The 18,835-nt window shown below is 59.8% G+C and overlaps 1 protein-coding gene across 1 annotated transcript in view; it reads left to right on the forward strand.

Annotated features, from left to right (window-relative positions):
* Positions 1 to 393: 393 nt before the first annotated feature.
* The window catches only part of NDRG1 (N-myc downstream regulated 1), a 41,756-nt gene continuing 23,314 nt past the window's right edge, over positions 394 to 18,835 (forward strand). Inside the window, exons 1-3 of the mRNA XM_080646442.1 lie at positions 394 to 530; positions 13,505 to 13,585; positions 15,781 to 15,816. Of these exons, the coding sequence (XP_080502568.1) occupies positions 13,523 to 13,585; positions 15,781 to 15,816 (99 nt within the window). The 5' untranslated portion in view covers positions 394 to 530; positions 13,505 to 13,522. The remainder of the gene's footprint in view (positions 531 to 13,504; positions 13,586 to 15,780; positions 15,817 to 18,835) is intronic.

Genomic DNA, 18,835 nt, shown 5'->3' on the forward strand with positions numbered 1-18,835 from the left:
TCTGTCACGCAGGGGCACACGGGAGTCCACATGCACATACATGAGCGCGCACACACACGCACACGCACAAGCACACAAACGCATCCCCGTGCACGTACGCCCACTGCAAACGTAGAGGTCCAGGCCTTGCGGGAGAGGGAGGGGACGGCAGAGCCCAGAGGTCCCGCCCCGCTGCGCCGCGCCCCTACTAGGGCTTGCGCAACAGGCGGTGGATCTGGCGGGCGCTGGCCCAGCTGCTGGAGCCGAGGTAGGCGCGGGCGCGAGCAGGAGGAGCGCCGGGAGCTGAGCGCGGACAAGGGGTGTGTCCCCGCCGCGAGGGGCCCGGGCGGGGCGGGGAGGGGCGGGGCGAGGCGCGGGGCGGGGCCGCAGCGCCTATAAAATCTCCCTCCTCCGGGACATAAACAAACCTCGCCTGGCTCTCGCCTTGGTCTCCAGTGTGCGCGCACGCCCATCCTCGCGGTTCCTCTCCGTTCTCGCCTGGCCCCGCCAGCCTAGCTCCAGCTGCTGTTGCCTCTCTCCCTCTACCTTGGGTAAGCCCATGCCCTCTTCTCGCCGGGCGGAGGGGGCCTGTCGCCTGTGGGCGCTGCTGCAACTCCTGGAACGTGCTTTGTGGTCCCAGGAGCTGCGAGTGCGTGGCGACCCCGGGCGCGGGTGTGTGGAGGGCTTTGGGGTGCGGGCACCTCCGGAGCGGGAGGTTTCGATTAGGGAAGAGGAGGAAAAAAGACGAGTCCCCGCACTTTTTTCCTGTAGCTGGGGATGCGGGGTCCTGGGGGTCGGGAAGGCGGTGGAGAGCCGGCGGGGAACAGCTGGATCCCCCTTCCCAAGGTTCTCCCAGAATCACCGCTGGCCGCGCTGAAGTGGGAGCGGGAGGAGGGCCTAGGGGTGTGAACGAGTGTGCGTGGAGGGGGCTGTGGGGGTCGAGGCTGTGTCGCTGGAGTGGGGTGTCTGGGGAAGGAAGGATTGTGCGCGCGTGTGTAGAAAGGAGGTGGGTAGGAGCTGGAGATGAGGCTGGCTAAGGGGTGTGGGTGTGTCTGGTTCCCAAACTGACTGAGCCAGAAAGGATACGTCTCTGCAAAGCGGGGGCTGATTGAGCCTGGACGCCAGGGTGGTGTGTGTGTGTGTGTGTGTGTGTGTGTGTGTGTGTGTGTGTGAGAGAGAGAGAGAGAGAGAGAGAGAGAGAGAGAGAGAGCGCCCGAGGTGTGTCACAGCTCCTACAACATGCGCAGGAGCCAGTGTGTGCGTGCTCTGCCGGGCATGGTGCGCCCCCAGAGGTGGCTGGGGTTGGCGCTGTGGCAGCGCGTGATAGGTGACCTGGCCCAGAGGGGTCTTGCGGGCCCCTGGTGGCCCTGCGCAGGCTGGGTTAGGGATGGCGTCATTTTCGCCTCCACCCACCCTCCCCCGCTTTCCTTCTTGTCCCTGCCTGGCCTGCCTGGCCTGCTCTCCAGGGGAGAGAACAGCTGGAATTGCTAGGCCATCCTGGAGCGCCTCCGCGGTCTCTGATTCAGCCCTGGGCAGGGCGTGAGCAGCATGGCCCGGTCAGGGGAGAGGTGCTGTCAAATGAGAAGCTGAAGCTGGGTTTTAGTGGATGGTTCTCTTAACCCACCCCCCACTCCATCCCTCTACCCTCACCCCCAACATGTACCCTCCCCCCCCAATTCTGCTGTCTGTTGCCTCTGCCTCTGTTGTCAGACACCCCTGCGGGCAGGGACAGCCCCATCTGTGGCGGGGAAGGGGGAGGTGCCTGGCAGCCGGTGTGGGGCAGTGGTTATCATGGCCCAGATCAGCTCTTCACAGATGGCCTGGGCACTTGAGTTTGTTGGGTGCCGTTAGGTTCCTGGGAAAGATGGATGGTTCTAAGAGAACCCGGCCAGTGGCCACACGGGAGGGCTTCCGTCCCCTCATACCTCCCACCCGCTGTACCGGGCTTCTCTCAGCCACCTCGGAGGAACAAATATCTAAATGCAAACCGTCGGGCTATGAAAACCCGGTTTCAAGGCAAACCGCCCCGCCCCGCCTGCCCCTGTAGAGAAACGCTGGCGTCTTTACCAAGTTCCCCAAAGGCAAATAGGAATAAGCAAGGAACGGGCAGAGCAAACCCAGCAGCTGTCTGCAAGGGGCTCACCAGCCAGGGGAGAGGGGGGGGAGGCACAGACCACAGGCCTGGGTGCCCAGTGCTGGCGTGGCACAGAGTGGGGAGAGTCAGGAATTGTGAGACATCTCCAGAGGAACAGTGATCTGGTATCAGGAGTGAAAGCTGGGGTGCCCCTGACCTGTGACCTCCAGGATGAGCTGCAGGAGGGTGAGGAGGAAGCACCCTGTCACCCTGGCGCCTGGCCCAGGGCCTGGCAGGGGGGAGGAGCTCAGGCACTGGGTGCCCAGGTGGTCTCCGCGGACAGGACAGCAGGGGGGTTGGCTTCTCCTGGGACAGCCAGCAAGGCCAGGTCTGCCGACCGCTGCTTTGATCACTGGGAACGGAACTGCACACTCCCACATGTGGCTGGCCCACCTTCTTCCCATTTTACAGTTGGAAACGGAGGCCCAGAGACAGGGAGCAACTGGCCTCTCCAGACCCCGCTCCTGTGGGGATGGGGGGTGGGGGGTGGGTTGGAGATGCCATCAGAGGGTAGAAGTCAATCGGATCTCGAGGAGTTTCTGGTGAGGAAACGTTCCGGATGGTATGCGGGCGGGTTTCGTGTGTTTACGTGTGTTTAGCGTACATCAGGTGTTCTTGAGTCACGAACAGAAGCCGTCTGGCGAGAAAGAGCGCTGCACGCCTCCCTCCTCCCGTGCTGCCCGCCCAGTGGTGGCTGGCTGGGTCCAGGCTGCCCCCTCCAGGTTGGACTGGAGATCTGATCTGAGCTGGGGCCCCTGGGGTGCCCGGAACCTCCAGCCCGAGCTGCCTCGGTGCGGATGGGAAGGAAGGGTTCCATTGTGCTTGTCTGATGGCCTGTGGACGCTGTGCTTCTCTGATGGGACCCGGCTCCAGGGAACCCCATCCAAGGCATGACTCAAGTTCCCTGAGCCTCCCAAAGGAAGCCAGGGCGATGACTCAGCATCTAAGATTCTAGCAGGAGGGGTTAGGGGAGGGGCAGGCTGTCTGTCTCTGGGTCAGCTGCCGCATCCCCTCACCCCTAAGGTCCTCGAAACGGCTCTGGTTCTGCCTCAGCCGCGTTGGCTCCCCTGAATGGATGAGCAAACCGAAGCCAGGGAGTTGAAGGGACTTGCCTGTAGCCACGGGGCTCAGCGTGGGAGAGCCAGGCTTTGAACCCAGAGAGCCGGACTTGAAAACCGGCGTTCTTTTCCCTGACACGTTGGGGTGAGAGGCGTAGACAGGCAATGAGGGGCTCCGTGCCTCGGTTTCTTCCCCTGGAAATGAGACTCATACCCTTGGCCTCATGAGGACGTGCAGGGTTAACTGAGTCAATTCATGTTCAAGAGTTGCGACTAGGGCTCAGTCTGTGGGAACACCATGTAGGTTTCTGCCACTAATTCTCACACATGACCTTCTCAAGGCACCTCCTAGGCCGGCCGTCAGGGCCAGGGACCTGGACCTGTCTTTGGACCACGGACCTGGTGTCCCGGTTCATTGCAAGCTGTCCTTCCTGCCTCCTCGTCTCAGTCTGGTCCTGGCCTGCCCTCGTATTTGTCCCTTCTCTCTACAGCTGACGACAGGGACTGTTGCAGACCCGAGGATGAGTTCTCGAACACTGCCTGGCCTCCCGCTGGGCCGGCGCAGGCTTGCTGAAGGGGGTGTGGGGGAGGGGGGGGGCTTGGATGCCAGTGGGGCCCAATGATGTTCTGGGTGGGTGTCCTGTAAGGAGAGACCTGGGGGAAGCCCTGGGTGCTTGCTTTGGCAACACGGAATGGAACAGATTACAGAATTCGGGGCCACAGGCACGTCTGTGTGGGATCCGGTCTTTGACTTCCCTTCCTGACAGTTACTGCAGTCCTGCCCACCCTGCCCCACCTCTGGGGACCCTTCTGGAGGCTTTTGCAGCTGAAGGGGGCGTTCCTCCAACTGAGGTGGGAGCGAATGAGACTCCGTAGCCGTCTGGAATGCCCGTGCCGGAGTTCATCTACTTTATACTCCCCGCCTCCTTATGCCTGTGGAGACCCCGAACAAGTCTCACATGTATCCTCAGGGGCAGCTCCGCTGACACAGGTGGTGGGACTGGGGCTTCATCCTGTTGCCCCATCCTGACCCCCGGCTCCACCCCCTCGGCTTTGAGAAGGTTCTGGGCAGCCCCTCTGTATGTGGGGACAAGAGGCATTCTTGAGAATGAGGTCATTGTAAGGCTCCAGCCCGGGACGCTTACCCTGCCCCTCTCCACGCCATCACCGGCTCCCTGCTCTCTCCAGACGCTGTCCTGCAGGCAGGGTTGGGCCCCCTGCGGTCCCCATGTTGCCCTCCTTGGACCATTCTGGGCTGTGTTTCTCTATCACCCCCTTGGGCCCCGAGGGTCTGGCACTGAGCAGGCACTCCGAGTTGGTCAGAAGGAAACCTGCATTCGGGAAGGAAAGACCTCGGGCCACCGTCTTAGGAAAGGTCGGAAGGCCACCCCGAGGGTGGAAGGGCCATTGCGGGGAGGACACTGTTGCCGTGGCAAGCATCCCATCTCGGGTCACAGGGTTTGTAGGAAGAATCTGGTTCCGCTTCCTCCACGAACACTGGCCCCGTTTGTGTGCGTTCCGCACACTAGCTCCCGTGAGCTCAGGCTTGTCCCCCAGATTCTCAGAAAAACCCTGGAGCCTGACCCGTGTCCTCGGCTTCTGGTTCTTACACGTGTCCCCTCAGGCCGGGGTGGGGAGGGCCATTTGGATATTTATAACGCCATTCGCGGGCCATACAGAATCACCCTCTTAAAAACTAGCCTGCGATATTGGGTCAAACATTTCATTAACTCACCCCTGATGCCTTGGCAGGGCCACACCACATGGTTTCCTGGGCCTGACGTGGCTCACTGGTCGGACGTTCCCCACCCCTGCCCCAGAAAGTCTGCCAAACAAATGGTTCCTGCTACCTCCCGGCGGTGTGGCTCCGTGGGTTGAGCTTCAGCCCATGCACCAAGAGGTCACGGGTCCAATTTCCGGTCGGGGCACATGCCCGGTTTGCCCACTCAATCTCCAATAGGGGGTGTGCAGGAGGCAGCCGATCGATGTTCCTCTTGCATAGATGTTTCTATCTCTCTTTCTCCCTCTCTCTTTCTCTCTCAAATCGATAAAAACGTATTTTAGAAAAAAATTGTTTCAGCTGCCCAAACCTCCCCTGAGAAGCTGCCTGCAGGTTTCGGGGTGGCGTTGCAGAGAAGGGGGTGGGCGATGATGACCGCTGACCCCTCTGCTTCCTGCTACCTGGTCCCAGACCCTCGCCCCGCCTCTCCTCGGGCCGGGGCTCCGGGGATCACAGAGGAATGCCGTGTCCGCTCCAGCCTTGCACCGGGGGATGCGCGCGGTTGGCGTGTGCCTGCTGAGCAGCGTCCCTGCTCCGTCCTCTCCCCATCACGGCATTCCTCGAATGCTGCTGAGTTCCAGGCTCCGAGCAGAGCGCGGGCGCTCCGGGAGCTCCTGGTCCGGCTGTCTTCTCAGGCATCACTGTGCTGACTTTGAGAGCTTGTTCTCCGCTTTCCTTCCCCGAAACTGGAGGACTTTCTCGAAGGTCCTAATTGTTGACGAGGTTGATTACATAAGAAAAAACATTGAGAGCCCGGTTCTGCGTAGACCTATGAGGCAGGAGGTCCCGGTTCCATTCCCGGTCAGAGCACATGCCCGGGTTGCGGGCTTGACCCCCAGTGTGGGGTTTGTGGGAGGCAGCTGATCCATGGTTCTCTCTCATCATTGATGTTTCTATCTCTCTCTCCCTTCTTCTCTGAAATCAATAAACACATATTTAAAAAAAAGAAAGAAAGAAATCTTGAGCGTGAAGGCCCCGAGTTTTGAACATCCAGAGCACCCAGAAACCCATGCGCGGCCCTGCAGCCTGTCGCCAAAACCTCTTTGGCAAAGAAGGGACCCAAGAGCCTATCCACACCAAGGTGGGGTGTCCAGGGCGTACCCCAAGGCTACTTCCCATGAGGCCCAGGGGACCCGGCGCTGTTCTCTGGAACCTTTCGGGAAGATGCTGAGGCCCTTCCCGCTGGTGCTGTGCTGCACCCAGTGAGCTGGAAAGAACTGTGTCTGGAAACCGCGAGCTGTGGAGCGGACCAGAGCCGGGCTGGTGCTGACGGTCACAATCGACACAAGTGTGTCAGCAGTCTCTCTCCCGCCCTCTTCCTCTGCTTCATTAAAGGACTCCAGGAGGCCGTGCCCCCCCCCCCCCCCACACACACACCTGCACCCACATCCTAGGGGGCTTTCCATCTTTCCCCATGGGGTGTATTCAGGCTTTTAGGGAGTCACGTGGGCCTTTGCTCTTGAGCCTCAGGTCCCCCACCTGTGAGCTGAGATGACACCCACCCTCAAGGCCTCCTGGCGGGATGAAGCCGTGGTCGCTCCATCAAAGGATTGTGTGGGCCGTTTCGGGAGCCCCCCGAGTCCTCGAAGGGAGAAGAGGAAAACCTGGCCTGCTCCTGGCGGCACCCTGGGGACTTTGGAGGGTGGGGGGAGATGCTGCTGAGGCCTCCCCACCCCCCGCTCACCCACGCAGGTCCCTTCCTTAGAGCATCCCACCTGGGCTAAGGTGGGCGCACAGTGTGTGCACGTTTACTGCGAGCTGAGGTCATGGTCAACTGAGCTGTGAGGGTTGTTTGCACCTGTGCCAGCGTGACGCTCTGTGAGCCGGGGCACGTTTCCTAAGGCCCCTGTGCCTCAGTTTCCCCATCCGTGAAATGGTGCCTATTTTCCAGGGTTGCTCAAAGGGAGGCCAGAGTTCGGAGCCCAGCAAGCCCCACAGAACTCGCCCCTGTTGCTGGGATCATGGGCGTCCGTGTGGGTGTCTCCTGGGCCAGTCTTGCTGGGGTGGCCCCATCCCGGAGACCCCTGCGCATCTCGTGGATGTTTCTCGGCCGGACACCACCCCTGCCCCCGTCGTGGAAGTTCCAGGGGCCCAGGAGGGCTTGCTGAAGAGGGTGTGCCGAGGGGTGCCCTAGGTGTGTGCCCCAAAATGCCCGAGCTGGAGGGAGGCTCCCGTCTCACAGACAGCGAGGGGCGTGCGGTCAGGAGCGGGACAGGGACTTCCGGGCAGAGGCGGGCAGCGCTGAGCTGGGCCGGGCCCTGGTGAGACCCGTGTCCGTGGCCCCTTTGCGCAGCCCTGTCCCGCCTCGGTTCCCATCTGCCCACGTTTCTCACGGACCGAGTGATGCGCGTGGAGCACAGGCTGCATACTTTACACGTGGCGGATGAGTGCCACGGGCAAAGTCATGTGGTGAGAGGGTGGCGGCGTTCCCACGCCCGGCTCCTAAGCCAGGGTTCCTGCTGCTCCCCCCCCCCCCCCGCCCCCAGCCTTTGAGAATGGCGGGCTGTGTCCCTCTCCTCACAGTTCTTCACAGCTCTCAGGCGGCCTCAGCTTGCCCGAGGTGCCTCTGCCCGCTGCCCTCGGTCCTCGGGGTCACGGTCTTGCCTTCTCCCGGCAAATCCCGGGCTTGGCTTCCCGTGGGACCCAGGAGGCCCAGCTCCTTGCTGAGTGTCCCCTGGGCCTGTGGAACTGGAAAGAGATCTGCCCACCCCCTGGGCCTTCCTCACTCAGGGACCGGCGTCGCTAAGGGAGAGGAGACCCACGAGGTGGCACATTGGATCTGGCGTTTGCCAGACGTCTTCCGTGTCCCCCCGTCCTTGCTGGATCTCTGTGAGGCTCACGGCGTATAAAACGCAGGCTGTGTCCTCATAGATGCCCCTGGTCTCTGAGGCAACCAGGGAGGGAAACTGCACGGGCTCCCTGAGCAGCTGTTTAGCAGGTTCTATGTGCCAGCGTTTAATTTAAGCCCCCCTGGTGCTCACTGCGAGCAGGAGTGTTTATGCCCATTTTACAGAGGAGCAAACCGAGGCCAAGAGGTCAGATAACTTGGTGGGAATCACAGACCTAATACATGATGACAGCCTGGTCTGACCCTCCAGGCTTCCCCTAGCTTCTGGCCCCCTGCCACTTGTCGGACGTTGGTTTTCTCTGAATTCCTTCTGGGGGGAAGGAGGGGCAGAGCGAAAGGGAGACGTGGTGATAGGAACCCGTCTGGCAGCTGGCGGGGTGACGTGGGCCCCGTTTTGGCACCGAGCGGGTTTCAGCGGAAGGAGCCCGGTCCCGACTAACTCCCTGTCTGGGGGGGCTTCCACCTGCGCTTCCTGGAGGGACTGCACCATCCACCCTCCGGCCCGGTGGAGCGGGAGGCCGGGAAGGGACATCTGGGCTCCTACCCACGGCGCCCCATGTGGCCTGGCCTTGCCACCCGGTCTGCTGAACGATGACCTTGGCCCCTTTCAGCGCGACATTCTGGGCTGGGACTTTCCAGGAGGCGGCGGAGGGGGTGGGCACTGGCATCCACCGCTGGGCCTCAAGCCCAGGGGGGAACCTGCTGAGCCAAGCAGGGCCTTGAGCGGCGGGGGGTGACCCCTGGGTGTGGGTGGGGGGGCATCAGTGGAGCACCCCAAACCAGATAGCCCCCCACTGCCCCTCCCTCCCTCCCTCCCGGTGAAGGAGATCAGCGCTGCCTACAAGGCAGCGTCTACGCGGGACCTGCTCCTTCCTGCGGGCCTCCTGGTCTTGGGGTTGTGAATTTGACCCGCAGCGAAACTTCCGGAGGGAGAGCGAGACGAAGCAGTAAGAGTGTGACACAGCATAGCGGCCTCTCCGTCCTGCCACCCATCTGTGCTGACCCATCTCATGACGTGCCTCCAACCCCTGGGACTTCAGCCTCGTCCTCAGAAACCTGCAGCTGGTTGGTGTGTGAGTGTGTGAGAATGTGAGTGTGTGAGAGTGTGAGTGTGTGAGTGTGTGAGAGTGTGAGAGTGTGAGTGTGTGAGAGTGTGTGTGAGTGTGTGAGAGTGTGAGTGTGTGTGTGAGTGTGTGAGTGTGTGAGAGTGAGTGTGTGAGTGTGTGAGAGTGTGAGTGTGTGAGTGTGTGAGAGTGTGAGTGTGTGAGTGTGTGAGTGTGTGAGAGTGAGAGTGTGTGAGTGTGTGTGTGTGAGAGTGTGTGTGTGAGAGTGAGAGTGAGAGTGTGTGAGAGTGTGTGTGAGAATGTGAGTGTGAGTGCGTGTGAGAACGTGTGTGAGTGTGTGAGAATGTGAGTGTGAGTGCGTGAGAGTGTGAGTGTGTAAGAGTGAGAGTGTGAGAATGTGTGTGAGTGAGAATGTGAATGTGTGAGTGTGTGAGAGTGAGAGTGAGAGTGTGTGAGAGTGTGTGAGTGTGTGAGTGTGTGAGAATGTGAGTGTGAGTGCGTGAGTGTGAGAGTGTGTGAGAATGTGCGTGTGAGTGCGTGAGAGTGTGAGAGAGTGTGTGAGAGTGAGTGTGTGAGTGTGAGTGTGAGTGCGTGAGAGTGTGAGTGTGTGAGTGGGTGTGTGAGTGGGTGTGTGCACACACGAGATTGAATAAGAGTCTGATCTACCAGATACTCTCTGCATTCCTACCAGGAGCCGCCCTAGGCCAGTGATTGCTAACCAGGGCGGTTTTGCCCCCAGAGGGCATTTGGCAAAGTGCACAGATGTTTTCGGTTCTCACCGGGGTGGGGAGGGTGGGTGTGCGCTGTTGGCATCTGGGGGCCGAGGCCAGGGGGCTGCTGACCCTGCAGTGTAGCGCCAGCCTCCACCACCAAGAGTGTCCACCCAGGCCCAGGGTGGGCAGGTCGGGGTGGGGAACTGTGCTCAGGAGATACGGCGGTCCCGGAGACCACGTCCGCCCCAGCCTGCAGGACAGCGTGGCCTCCTGGGGCAGGCCGGCTGGGGGACCCCAGGGGCGTACCTGCCCATGAGATGGGAGCTCCGGGGGCAGGACCCGGTCTGCTGGCTTGTGGCCACGCCCCAGCTTGTCACATGGTAGGTCCCTGTCCACAAGGCTATTACGGGTGCTTCGTTCAGTGCGGGGCACGTGAGGGCCTGGCCCAGGAAGCCACGCCCGGGTGAGTCACGGTTTGGAACTGAGCTCCCTGAACCCCAGGGGTCTTTGAGGCCAGGGGTCTTGCCTCATGGGGTAGGAGCAGGTGGGAGGGAGGAGGAGCCCGGGCTGCTGGGGGTGTCAAGCTTTTTCCCCTGGCTTCATCCAAAGCATGTCTGCTTCCCCCCCTTTTTTTTGGGGGGGGGGTGAGGGTGTATATAAATCTGTTTTTCTATATTGAACTTCCTTATAAGATTTGCTTTAGACAAACAGCTTCAGAAATACACGTTTGCAGAGTTCAAGGCAACAGAGATAGGGCAAGTGTGGGCCTTCAACCGGCCCAGGTTGGCAGGATGGGGCAGCCCAGCTGTCTCCCTGCCCATTGCCCCGGTGTGGGCAGCCTTGGGCATGGGGGCAGTGACCTAGGTGGAGGGCCTGGCCCCGCCCTCCCTGACGGGGCATTTGTACTCATTAAAGGCAGGCTGACTCAGGCCTGCGGCGCCCCCACCCCCGGGACAAACAGTGTGGAGGCTGCCTCTGCTGTGGTCAGTCTCCCTGCAGACTCGGGGTCCTGGGGCGCTTCCTGGAGGCTTCCTGGTGTAGCCAGGGTGTCAGCCTCAGCTGTAGGGGCCAGACGACTCGGCCCCAGGACTGTGCTGTGCCCTAGGATGATTAGCTGATCATCAGCATCTTGTTCTCCACCCACTGGACCCCAGTAGCATCTCCCAGTCATGACACAAATGTCTCCAGCCCGGCTGGCATGGCTCAGTGGTGAGCGGTGACCTATGAAGCAGGAGGTCATGGTTCGATTCCCAGTCAGGGCACATGCCCGGGTTGCGGGCTCTATCCCCAGTGTGGAGTGTGGAGTGTGAAGGAGGCAGCTGATCCATGATTCTCTCTCATCATTGACATTTCTGTCTCTCTTTCCCTCTCTCTTCCTCTCTGAAAGCAATAAAAATATATTTTTAAAAAATGTCTCCAGTACAAGGCTGGGCTCCATGCGCCCCCTCCAGCTCCACACTCAGCAATTCTCAAATATTTAAGGGAGACTGGCCAGTTTTCAGCCTCTGAATTTAGCCCTAGCAGGTTTGGCTCCGTGGATAGAGCGTCAGCCTGCGGACTGAAGGGTCCTGAGTTTGATTCCTGTCAGGGGTACATGCCTGGGTTGCGGGCTCTATCCCCAGTAGGGGGCGTGAAATCAACAAAAATATATATTTAAAAAAAAGAGTGAATTTAAACACAGGCCTTGCTATTAAGCCGCATAAACCCTGTTCATCTATTCAGCAAGCGAGTGGTGGGCCCACTTTGCACCTGGTGTAATGCCAGGACCCACAGGTAGGCCAGGCAGTGATACAATTAGGTTGCCTCTCCTGGGAGCCCACAGGGGCGAGGAGGGGAGGCTGAAGAAGGTTGGGGGGGAGGCTGAAGAAGGCCGGGGTGGGGGCTGAAGAAGGCCTGGGGGGGGAGGGCTGAAGAAGGCCTGGGGGGAGGGCTGAAGAAGGCCTGGGGTGGGGGCTGAAGAAGGTTGGGGGGGAGGGCTGAAGAAGGCCTGGGGGGGGGAGGGCTGAAGAAGGCCTGGGGGGGAGGGCTGAAGAAGGCCTGGGGGGGAGGGCTGAAGAAGGCCTGGGGTGGGGGCTGAAGAAGGTTGGGGGGGAGGGCTGAAGAAGGCCTGCCTGAGCCCGGCCAGGGGACAGTGGGAGACCTCACTCTCACCCTGGGTCCTGTCACTCTCTGCAGGAGGGGTGGCACTGCCTGGGCTTCTGGAAGGCTCTATAGGCTGTGTAGGCGAGGTGGCCATGGGGCCAGGGTCTCGGGACCACGAACACGCTGAGTTAGCAAGGCTGTCCGACCTCGGCTTTTCATGCCTCCGGCCTCCGGGCTGGCCGCTGCCCAGGAATGCTCGCAAATATAAAACTGACTTTGTTTTCAGAATGTTCTGGAACCTGGACTCCAAAGGCTGCATAAAGGCATTCTTGTGGGGCTGGTTATTGACTGGGGGGAATTAGATGGGGCCCCAGACCAGACCATCACAGGGGATCTGCCCCCAGAATGCCATGTGTCAGCACCGGGGCGGGAGGAGGCGGCCCGGGCTGTGCTGCTGGCTGACCTCTGAGGGGCCTCGCCAGGAGGGTCCTGGGGGTTCCGGGGGCCGGGCCTTGCACCAGCCCACCTGGCTGGGATTTCAGAGGCTGCGCTCTCTCCGGCGTGGCGTCTGTGGGGCCCTGGGGAGCTGGGGGCCTGGATTTCTGCTCTGGAGCCTGACAATGGAGGGCCTCGCCGGCCTGGTTTGCGGGAGGTTGCCTGGTCGGTCCAGGATGCAGGAGGCCGGGTCTGTGAGCGGGGACCCTGGGCGCCTGCCGCTTCCCTCCGTGCCTGGCGCCGGCTGTGGCGCTCACCCTCACTCCGGGTCTGTGTGCCTCGCCCAGTGCGGGAGGGGGCTTCACTTCCCTTTATCTGTGAGAATAAACGTTTGTATCTCCAGCGCCCAGACTAAGCTCCGGGTGTGTGCTCAGTACCCGCCCCGCCCAAGCCCGGCTCCTGGGGAGTGGGTGACCGCAGATCCACCCTCTGGGACCCTGCGCCTCACCAGCTCTGCGCTGTCACCTTTGTCCTCTGCTCCTGCCGTGCCACAGCCAGCGGGGCCCCCTCTGGCCCCCAACCCCAGCTGCGCTGGCCCCTTTTGTTTGGAAATCCCACCTCCAGCCTGGCAGGCCCTGGGCTTGAGGCTGCCCCTGCTGGTGACACTCGGAGGGTCAAGGAGGAGGAAGTGTGTTCCATGCCTGCACATGGGGGTCTCCCGTGACCTCCTGTCCCCTTTTGGTGTCAACCTGGGGATGGGGGTCTCCTTCTAAAATGCAGCGAGAAATAGGGTGGTGGTGGGGGGGTCTGGACTAGATGTGAGGACTGGTTTTGAGAATTGATCTGTCTTTCATTAGTAAGATGGTTGCGTCCATGAGCCTCAGTTCCTGTCTCAGGGGCAAGGCTGAGATAGTGATGTGGGTATGGGGGGGCCTCGTGACCTGTAGGAGGGGCCCGGTGACCTGTAGGAGGAGCCCGGTGACTTGTAGGAGGGGCCCGGTGACCTGTGGGAGGAGCCTCATGACCTGTAGGCGGGGCCTCGTGACCTATAGGAGGGGCCCGGTGACCTGTGGGAGGGGCCCGGTGACCTGTAGGAGAGGCCTGGTGAGCTGTAGGAGGGGCCCGGTGACCTGTAGGAGGGGCCCGGTGACCTGTAGGAGGAGCTCGGTGACCTATAGGAGGGGCCCGGTGACCTGTAGGCGGGGCCCGGTGACCTGTAGGAGGGGCCCAGTGACCTGTAGGAGGGGCCCGGTGACCTGTAGGAGGGGCCCGGTGACCTGTAGGAGGAGCCTGATGAGCTGTAGGAGGGTCCTGGCAGAATGAGGGCTCGTGTTCTAGCCTCCGATCTGCTTCCTTCCGGAACCATCTCTCAGCAGGAAGTGCTAACCTCCTGGCCTTTGTCCCCTCCCAGGCAGGTGACAGCAGGGACATGTCTCGGGAGCTGCAGGATGTGGACCTGGCCGAGGTGAAGCCTTTGGTGGAGAAAGGGGAGGTGAGTGGAGTTGCTCCTGGTCCCCCCATCACATGCACAGCCATACAAGGGCACACATGTGTGCACAACATGAACACATGCACACACGTGTCCACTACCTTGTTTCCACAGGTCTCCTTGTCCAGGTGTGCAGAGGGACAAAGGTACCCGTTCCAGTCCCAGCGTGGCCACTACGTGCTCTGGCACCGCGGGCCGGGCCCCTGCCCACTCCCTGGGCTTCTCCGCCCACACCTCCCTGATCCCATGTGCAAAGAAGGGCCTTGAACTAGAGCTCCTCTAGGCGCCCCCTACCTCTGACATCTGTGGTTCTAGAACATGCGACCGGAAGCCCACTGCCCACTGGCTCTGTCTACCCCCTCGTTTCGGGGTGAAGGTCACACACATCCCCTGGGGCCCGTCTGCCTGGCTTCAGATCCCGGCCGTGACACTCGGCAGCTCTGTGTCCGCCGCTGGCAAATGCTTCAACCTTTATGCTCCAGTTCCCCAGCTTTACACCAGTGACACTGGGACCTACGTCCTGGGGCCACAGTGAGGATGGAGTGGGCTGCTGATACGAAGCCGCTCCAACCTGGCGTGGAGGAGATAAGCTGAGCTCCTGAGCTCCTGCTGCTACAGTTCTTATCATCTTGTCGGCCAAACCTTTCACGTCAGCCAGGCCTCCCCGGGAAAGAGCCGGCCCTGCCCTGCGGCCGAGCGGGCAGGTCCCTTCTGGACTGGCCGTTCTGACGATGGCTTTACACTTGCTGTGAAAGCGACATCGTATTTTAAACTATGTCCCCTTCCCAGATCTCACTGCGCGGCAAAACTGCCTGTGATGATGCCTTTTTTTCAAAAATGTAAAGTTCAGGCTCAAAAGTGAAGTTACCCTAAGGCAGGGGTGGGAACCATTTTTTTGCCCAAGGGCCGCTTGGATATTTATCACATCATTCGAGGGCCGTACAGAACGATCAACTTAAAAATCAGCCTGCTGTATTTGGTCAAGCATTTAATGAACTCACCCCTAATGCCTTGGCAGGGCCAGACCACATGATTTCAAGGGCCTTCCACGGCCCGCGGGCCGGCCGTTCCCCAAACCTGTTCTAAGGTCAACCAGATGCTTTCCAAGTAGGAATTCGCATGAAGACTAGGCCCTGCGTGCCTGGGCCACCACGTCCCGCGGGTTCTCTCGTGCTAGCAGCCGGATGAGAACGGGGTTCTGCGATTGTTCCCGTTTTACAGAAGAGGAAGTGGGGTCTCGAGGAGCTTAATTTGTCCTCGGTCATGTAGTGACACTGTGTGCGGGGCCTGGAGCCAAGCCCGGCCAGCTGCCCCTGTGAACGGACTTCTCCCCGGGGCTCCTTTGTGGCGCTGGGTGTGGCCGCTCTGGTTTGGGTCGGTGGCGTCACAGACTTTCCCTTCCGTGTTTTACAGACACAGACACTCATCTCTGACGGGAGGGGAGCTGCCCGGGTGGGTGGCAGCTGCGTTTAGAAGCTGCCAAGCCCTTGTTATGATTTTACATTCAGGGTCCGCAAGCGTGTTCTTTAAGGGCCACGTAGTAACTACCGTAGGCTCTGCAGGCCATACCGTCGTGGCCACCACTCCGCCTCACAATCACAGCATGAAGGCAGCCATAGCAACATGGAAGCGAACGGGCTTGCTGTGTTCCAACAAAACTTTATTTACAAAAACAGGTGGTGGGCCGTTGTCCGCTGGCCCATGCTGTTCACCGTGCGTGCTCCACATCCAGATAGCTCTGGTGCGAGATGGGATTTGGGCTGGAAACAGAATTGTAGGACCGAGGGAAATGCATAGAGGTCTCTGTTCTCCGTGTCCACATGAGAGACTGAGTTTTAATCCAGGAGACGGGCAGCCAGGGGAGAAATTGAGGAGAGTGGCATGGTCGGGCTTGAGCTGTAAAAGTGTTGTAGCACCTGGGTGGAGGTCAGGCGACCAGGTCATAGGCAATGACAGTCTTGTCTCTCACAAGCTTGTGGTCAGCTCGGACCTTCAGATCTTTTTTACACCAAGGCAGTAGTTAAAAAGGAATCCAGCTGACGTGTCTCCTTTCCTGCCGGACTGTTCTTTGAGATGAAAAGTCTCCCTTCGTAAGGAATTAGGGAGGCTGCGCAGACCAGGGAGGGTAGATACAGGCTCAGGGCTTGGAGAAGCAAGGAACCATGATGAAACTGACCATCTCTCTCGTCTCTCCACAGACCATCACTGGCCTCCTGCAGGAGTTTGATGTTCAGGCAAGTAGAGGACGTGGACTCCCTCCCCTTCCTACTCTGCTTTCTCTTTCCCTCCTCCTCCCATTGGTGCGAAGTAGGTCATGGTTCAGACATTGGGGGCGAGGGGAGAGAGGGGAACTAGCTTCCCACACTTGGCTCCTCCCTGCAGAGCAGCTGGTTGGAGCTCTGGCCACGGAAGCCCGTGACAGCACTCCCCACGGCCCCCTTGGACACTGTCGATCTGGGCAGAGCTGTGGAAGGTGTGGGGGATGGGGAGCATTGGGTGGGTTTGGGACCCTGTGATGGGAGGGAGCAGATGTTCTCGGCTCTGCTTGGGAAAGCGAACCCCGGCTTCTCTGTGGCTCACTGGCTCCATCGCTGCTCAGGGTTGGCCTCAGGGCGGTGGGGAACGGCTGCCTCTTGAGTGCTGTCCAAGAACAACCCTTCAGGACAGTGGGCTGGCCTTTCTTGGCTGAGGGGTGGGTCAGAACCTCAGAACCTGTAATTCCTGGACTCATTAGTGACCCCAAAGTCTGTGGGAGCCCCAAGCTGTGCTGGCCCTGGGGATGGGACAGGAAGCCTGGCACCGTGGGGCCCTGTCGGCTTCCCGGAGAAGAGGGAGGACAGGCCGGTGTGCACCGGAACCTCTGCCTGCACATCACTCCGTCTCCCCGGCCTCCAGCCCCTCTGAGCTCGGCATCTCCATCATCTACTCTGCTCCCTTTCCCCCACACAACTCCACTCTTCCTCCTGGATCCCATATTTCAGTGACTGGCCCACCACCCGTGTCCAGAGGCTGGGCATCTTGGCATTGCCCTTGGATGAAGGGGAATGAGTGGGAGAGGGTTTGGGAATGTTGGCTGTTGTGAATAATGGTTGTACAAGTGTCTACCTGAGTTTGATGTTCAGGCAAGTAGAGGTTTGCCCTTTTTTGGCTCTTTGACACAGAGCAAGTTGCTTCACCTCCCCTTGGCCTCAGTTTCCTCATCTGTGAAATGGGGCAAATCACTCCACTCTTATTTAAGTGGCGGTGGAGAGAGGACAATGATGGCGGGGACCCCGATACCATGTTTCCCCCATCAGCGTTGGGTCGGTAACACCCCCTGCCTACTAACTCTTGTGGCTGTCTTTTTCCTTTGTGTGTGTGTGTGTGTGTGTGTGTATGCAGTTAAGTACATATAACATAGAGTGTACCATCTGAACCATTGTTAAGTGTACACTTCAGTGGGTGGCATTCAGTATGCTCACATTTTGGGGCAGCCATCACCACCACCCATCTCCAGAACTCTTCATCTTGTGAAACCTGAAGCTAAGTCCCCATTAAACACTATGTCTCTTTCCCTGCAGTCCCTGGCAACCGCCATGCTACTGTCTGTCGCTATGATTTTAAGACTTTAAGTGTCTCACGTAAGTGGAGTCATCCATCATTTATCTCTTTGCGGTTGGCTTCTTTCACTTAACACAGCGTCTTCGGGGCCCATCCGTATGCAGCACGTGTCCGAATTCCCTCTCCTCGGAGGCTGGTGCTGTTTCATTGTGTGGATGGGCCACGGGCGGGCCATCCTCTCATCTGTCAGAGGACACTCGGGTTGCTTCCACCTTCCGGCTGTTGTGACTGATGGGGGCACAAGTACCTAGTTGAGTCCCTGCTTCTCATTCTCTTGGGCACATGCCCAGAAGTGGAATGGTTGGGTCATGTGGTCAGTGTCGATCGATTTATGCCATCTTGGTTATTGATTTGGAAACTGGACAACATAGTCTTTCTGTTCCCAGGGGAGATCATTCCTCGCTTTTGTCTTGTTCTTGATCGTTTGCAAAGCCCAGCTCTGAGTTACTGTCCTCGGGCACAGGTCGTTGGTAGAGCAGAGACCAGCCTTCAGCTTGGCCTCCCGGGGCAGGGAGGCCTCAGAGAGGAGCGGGAAGAGTCAGGATGAGGTCCGCCCTATTGGGTACCAGCCTGGGCTGAGCCCCCAGAACCGTCCTGTGAAGTTGGGGACATCTTTGTCCCTTTAATAAACGTCTGCTTTAACCTACTTCCTAGACTGAGAGCTCAGCATTAGTGAGCATGGAACGTACCTCACGCATCATTCTGAGTGTGTCACACGTTTTTGCTCATCTGATGCTTGAAGCGAATCTTATACCCATTTTACAGGTGAGAACCTGAGGCACAGAGAGGTCTAGTCACTGGCCTGAGGTCTCCGGGTTGGGAAGGGGTAGGGCTGGGGTGCGAACAAGCCGTGTGCTTGACTGAAATCACTCCTCTGACTCCCTAGAAGGGGGAGGCAAACACACACACACAAAATTAAGCGAACAAGACAATTCCAGCTCCCGGCTGACGTGGCGGGGGTGGCCTTAGGTTGAGGGTCGGGAAAGGCTTCTGGAGGAGGTGACATTGAACCGAGACCCGAATGACAGATGGAGCCAGGCACGTGACCGGGGAAGATTAGGGGCAGGTGGGTCCACGCAGAGGCTGCGGCACGGCAGAGGCGCCCCCCCCCCGGCTGGGTTCGAGCCTGCCCGGGAGGAGTGAGCTCTCCCTCCGGCTGTTCGTGGGCGCAGCCTTCCCGACGAGCCACAGCGCTGAGCTGAGCGTGGCTGCTGAGGGACGCTTTGTCGACGCCAGTTCCCATCTTTGTATAAAACTGTGCTGCGTTGGGTTTGGCTCCCGGATGGGCTGACTCATGATATTCATGGAAGTTCCCCAGCTTTCCAGGAGTTCCCGGCATCTCGCCTGGGGGTCGCGTAGGGTTTCCCTCGGAAGATGCTGCCCGAGGTGATGACTGATGTGCTCTGTGCACCAACGGGGACTGCTCGCAGGGCTGGGGGCAGAGAGGGACGGAGCCTTGGTCAAGGGAGGCAGCGAGGTCCACCAGCTCAGGGACAAAAGGACAGTCTCCTGACCCCTAGGATGTGGGCGTCCTCTGATGAGCCAGGCCAGGCTTTCCCCTGCTCTCCTGCAATTATTCGGGACCTGTACCATCATCCCTCCTTTACAGATGGGGAAACTGAGGCTCACCCATGGCCTCTGTCTGACCCAGCC

This window comes from Plecotus auritus (genome assembly GCF_963455305.1).
Source record: "Plecotus auritus genome assembly, chromosome: 11".
Lineage (NCBI taxonomy): Eukaryota > Metazoa > Chordata > Mammalia > Chiroptera > Vespertilionidae > Plecotus > Plecotus auritus.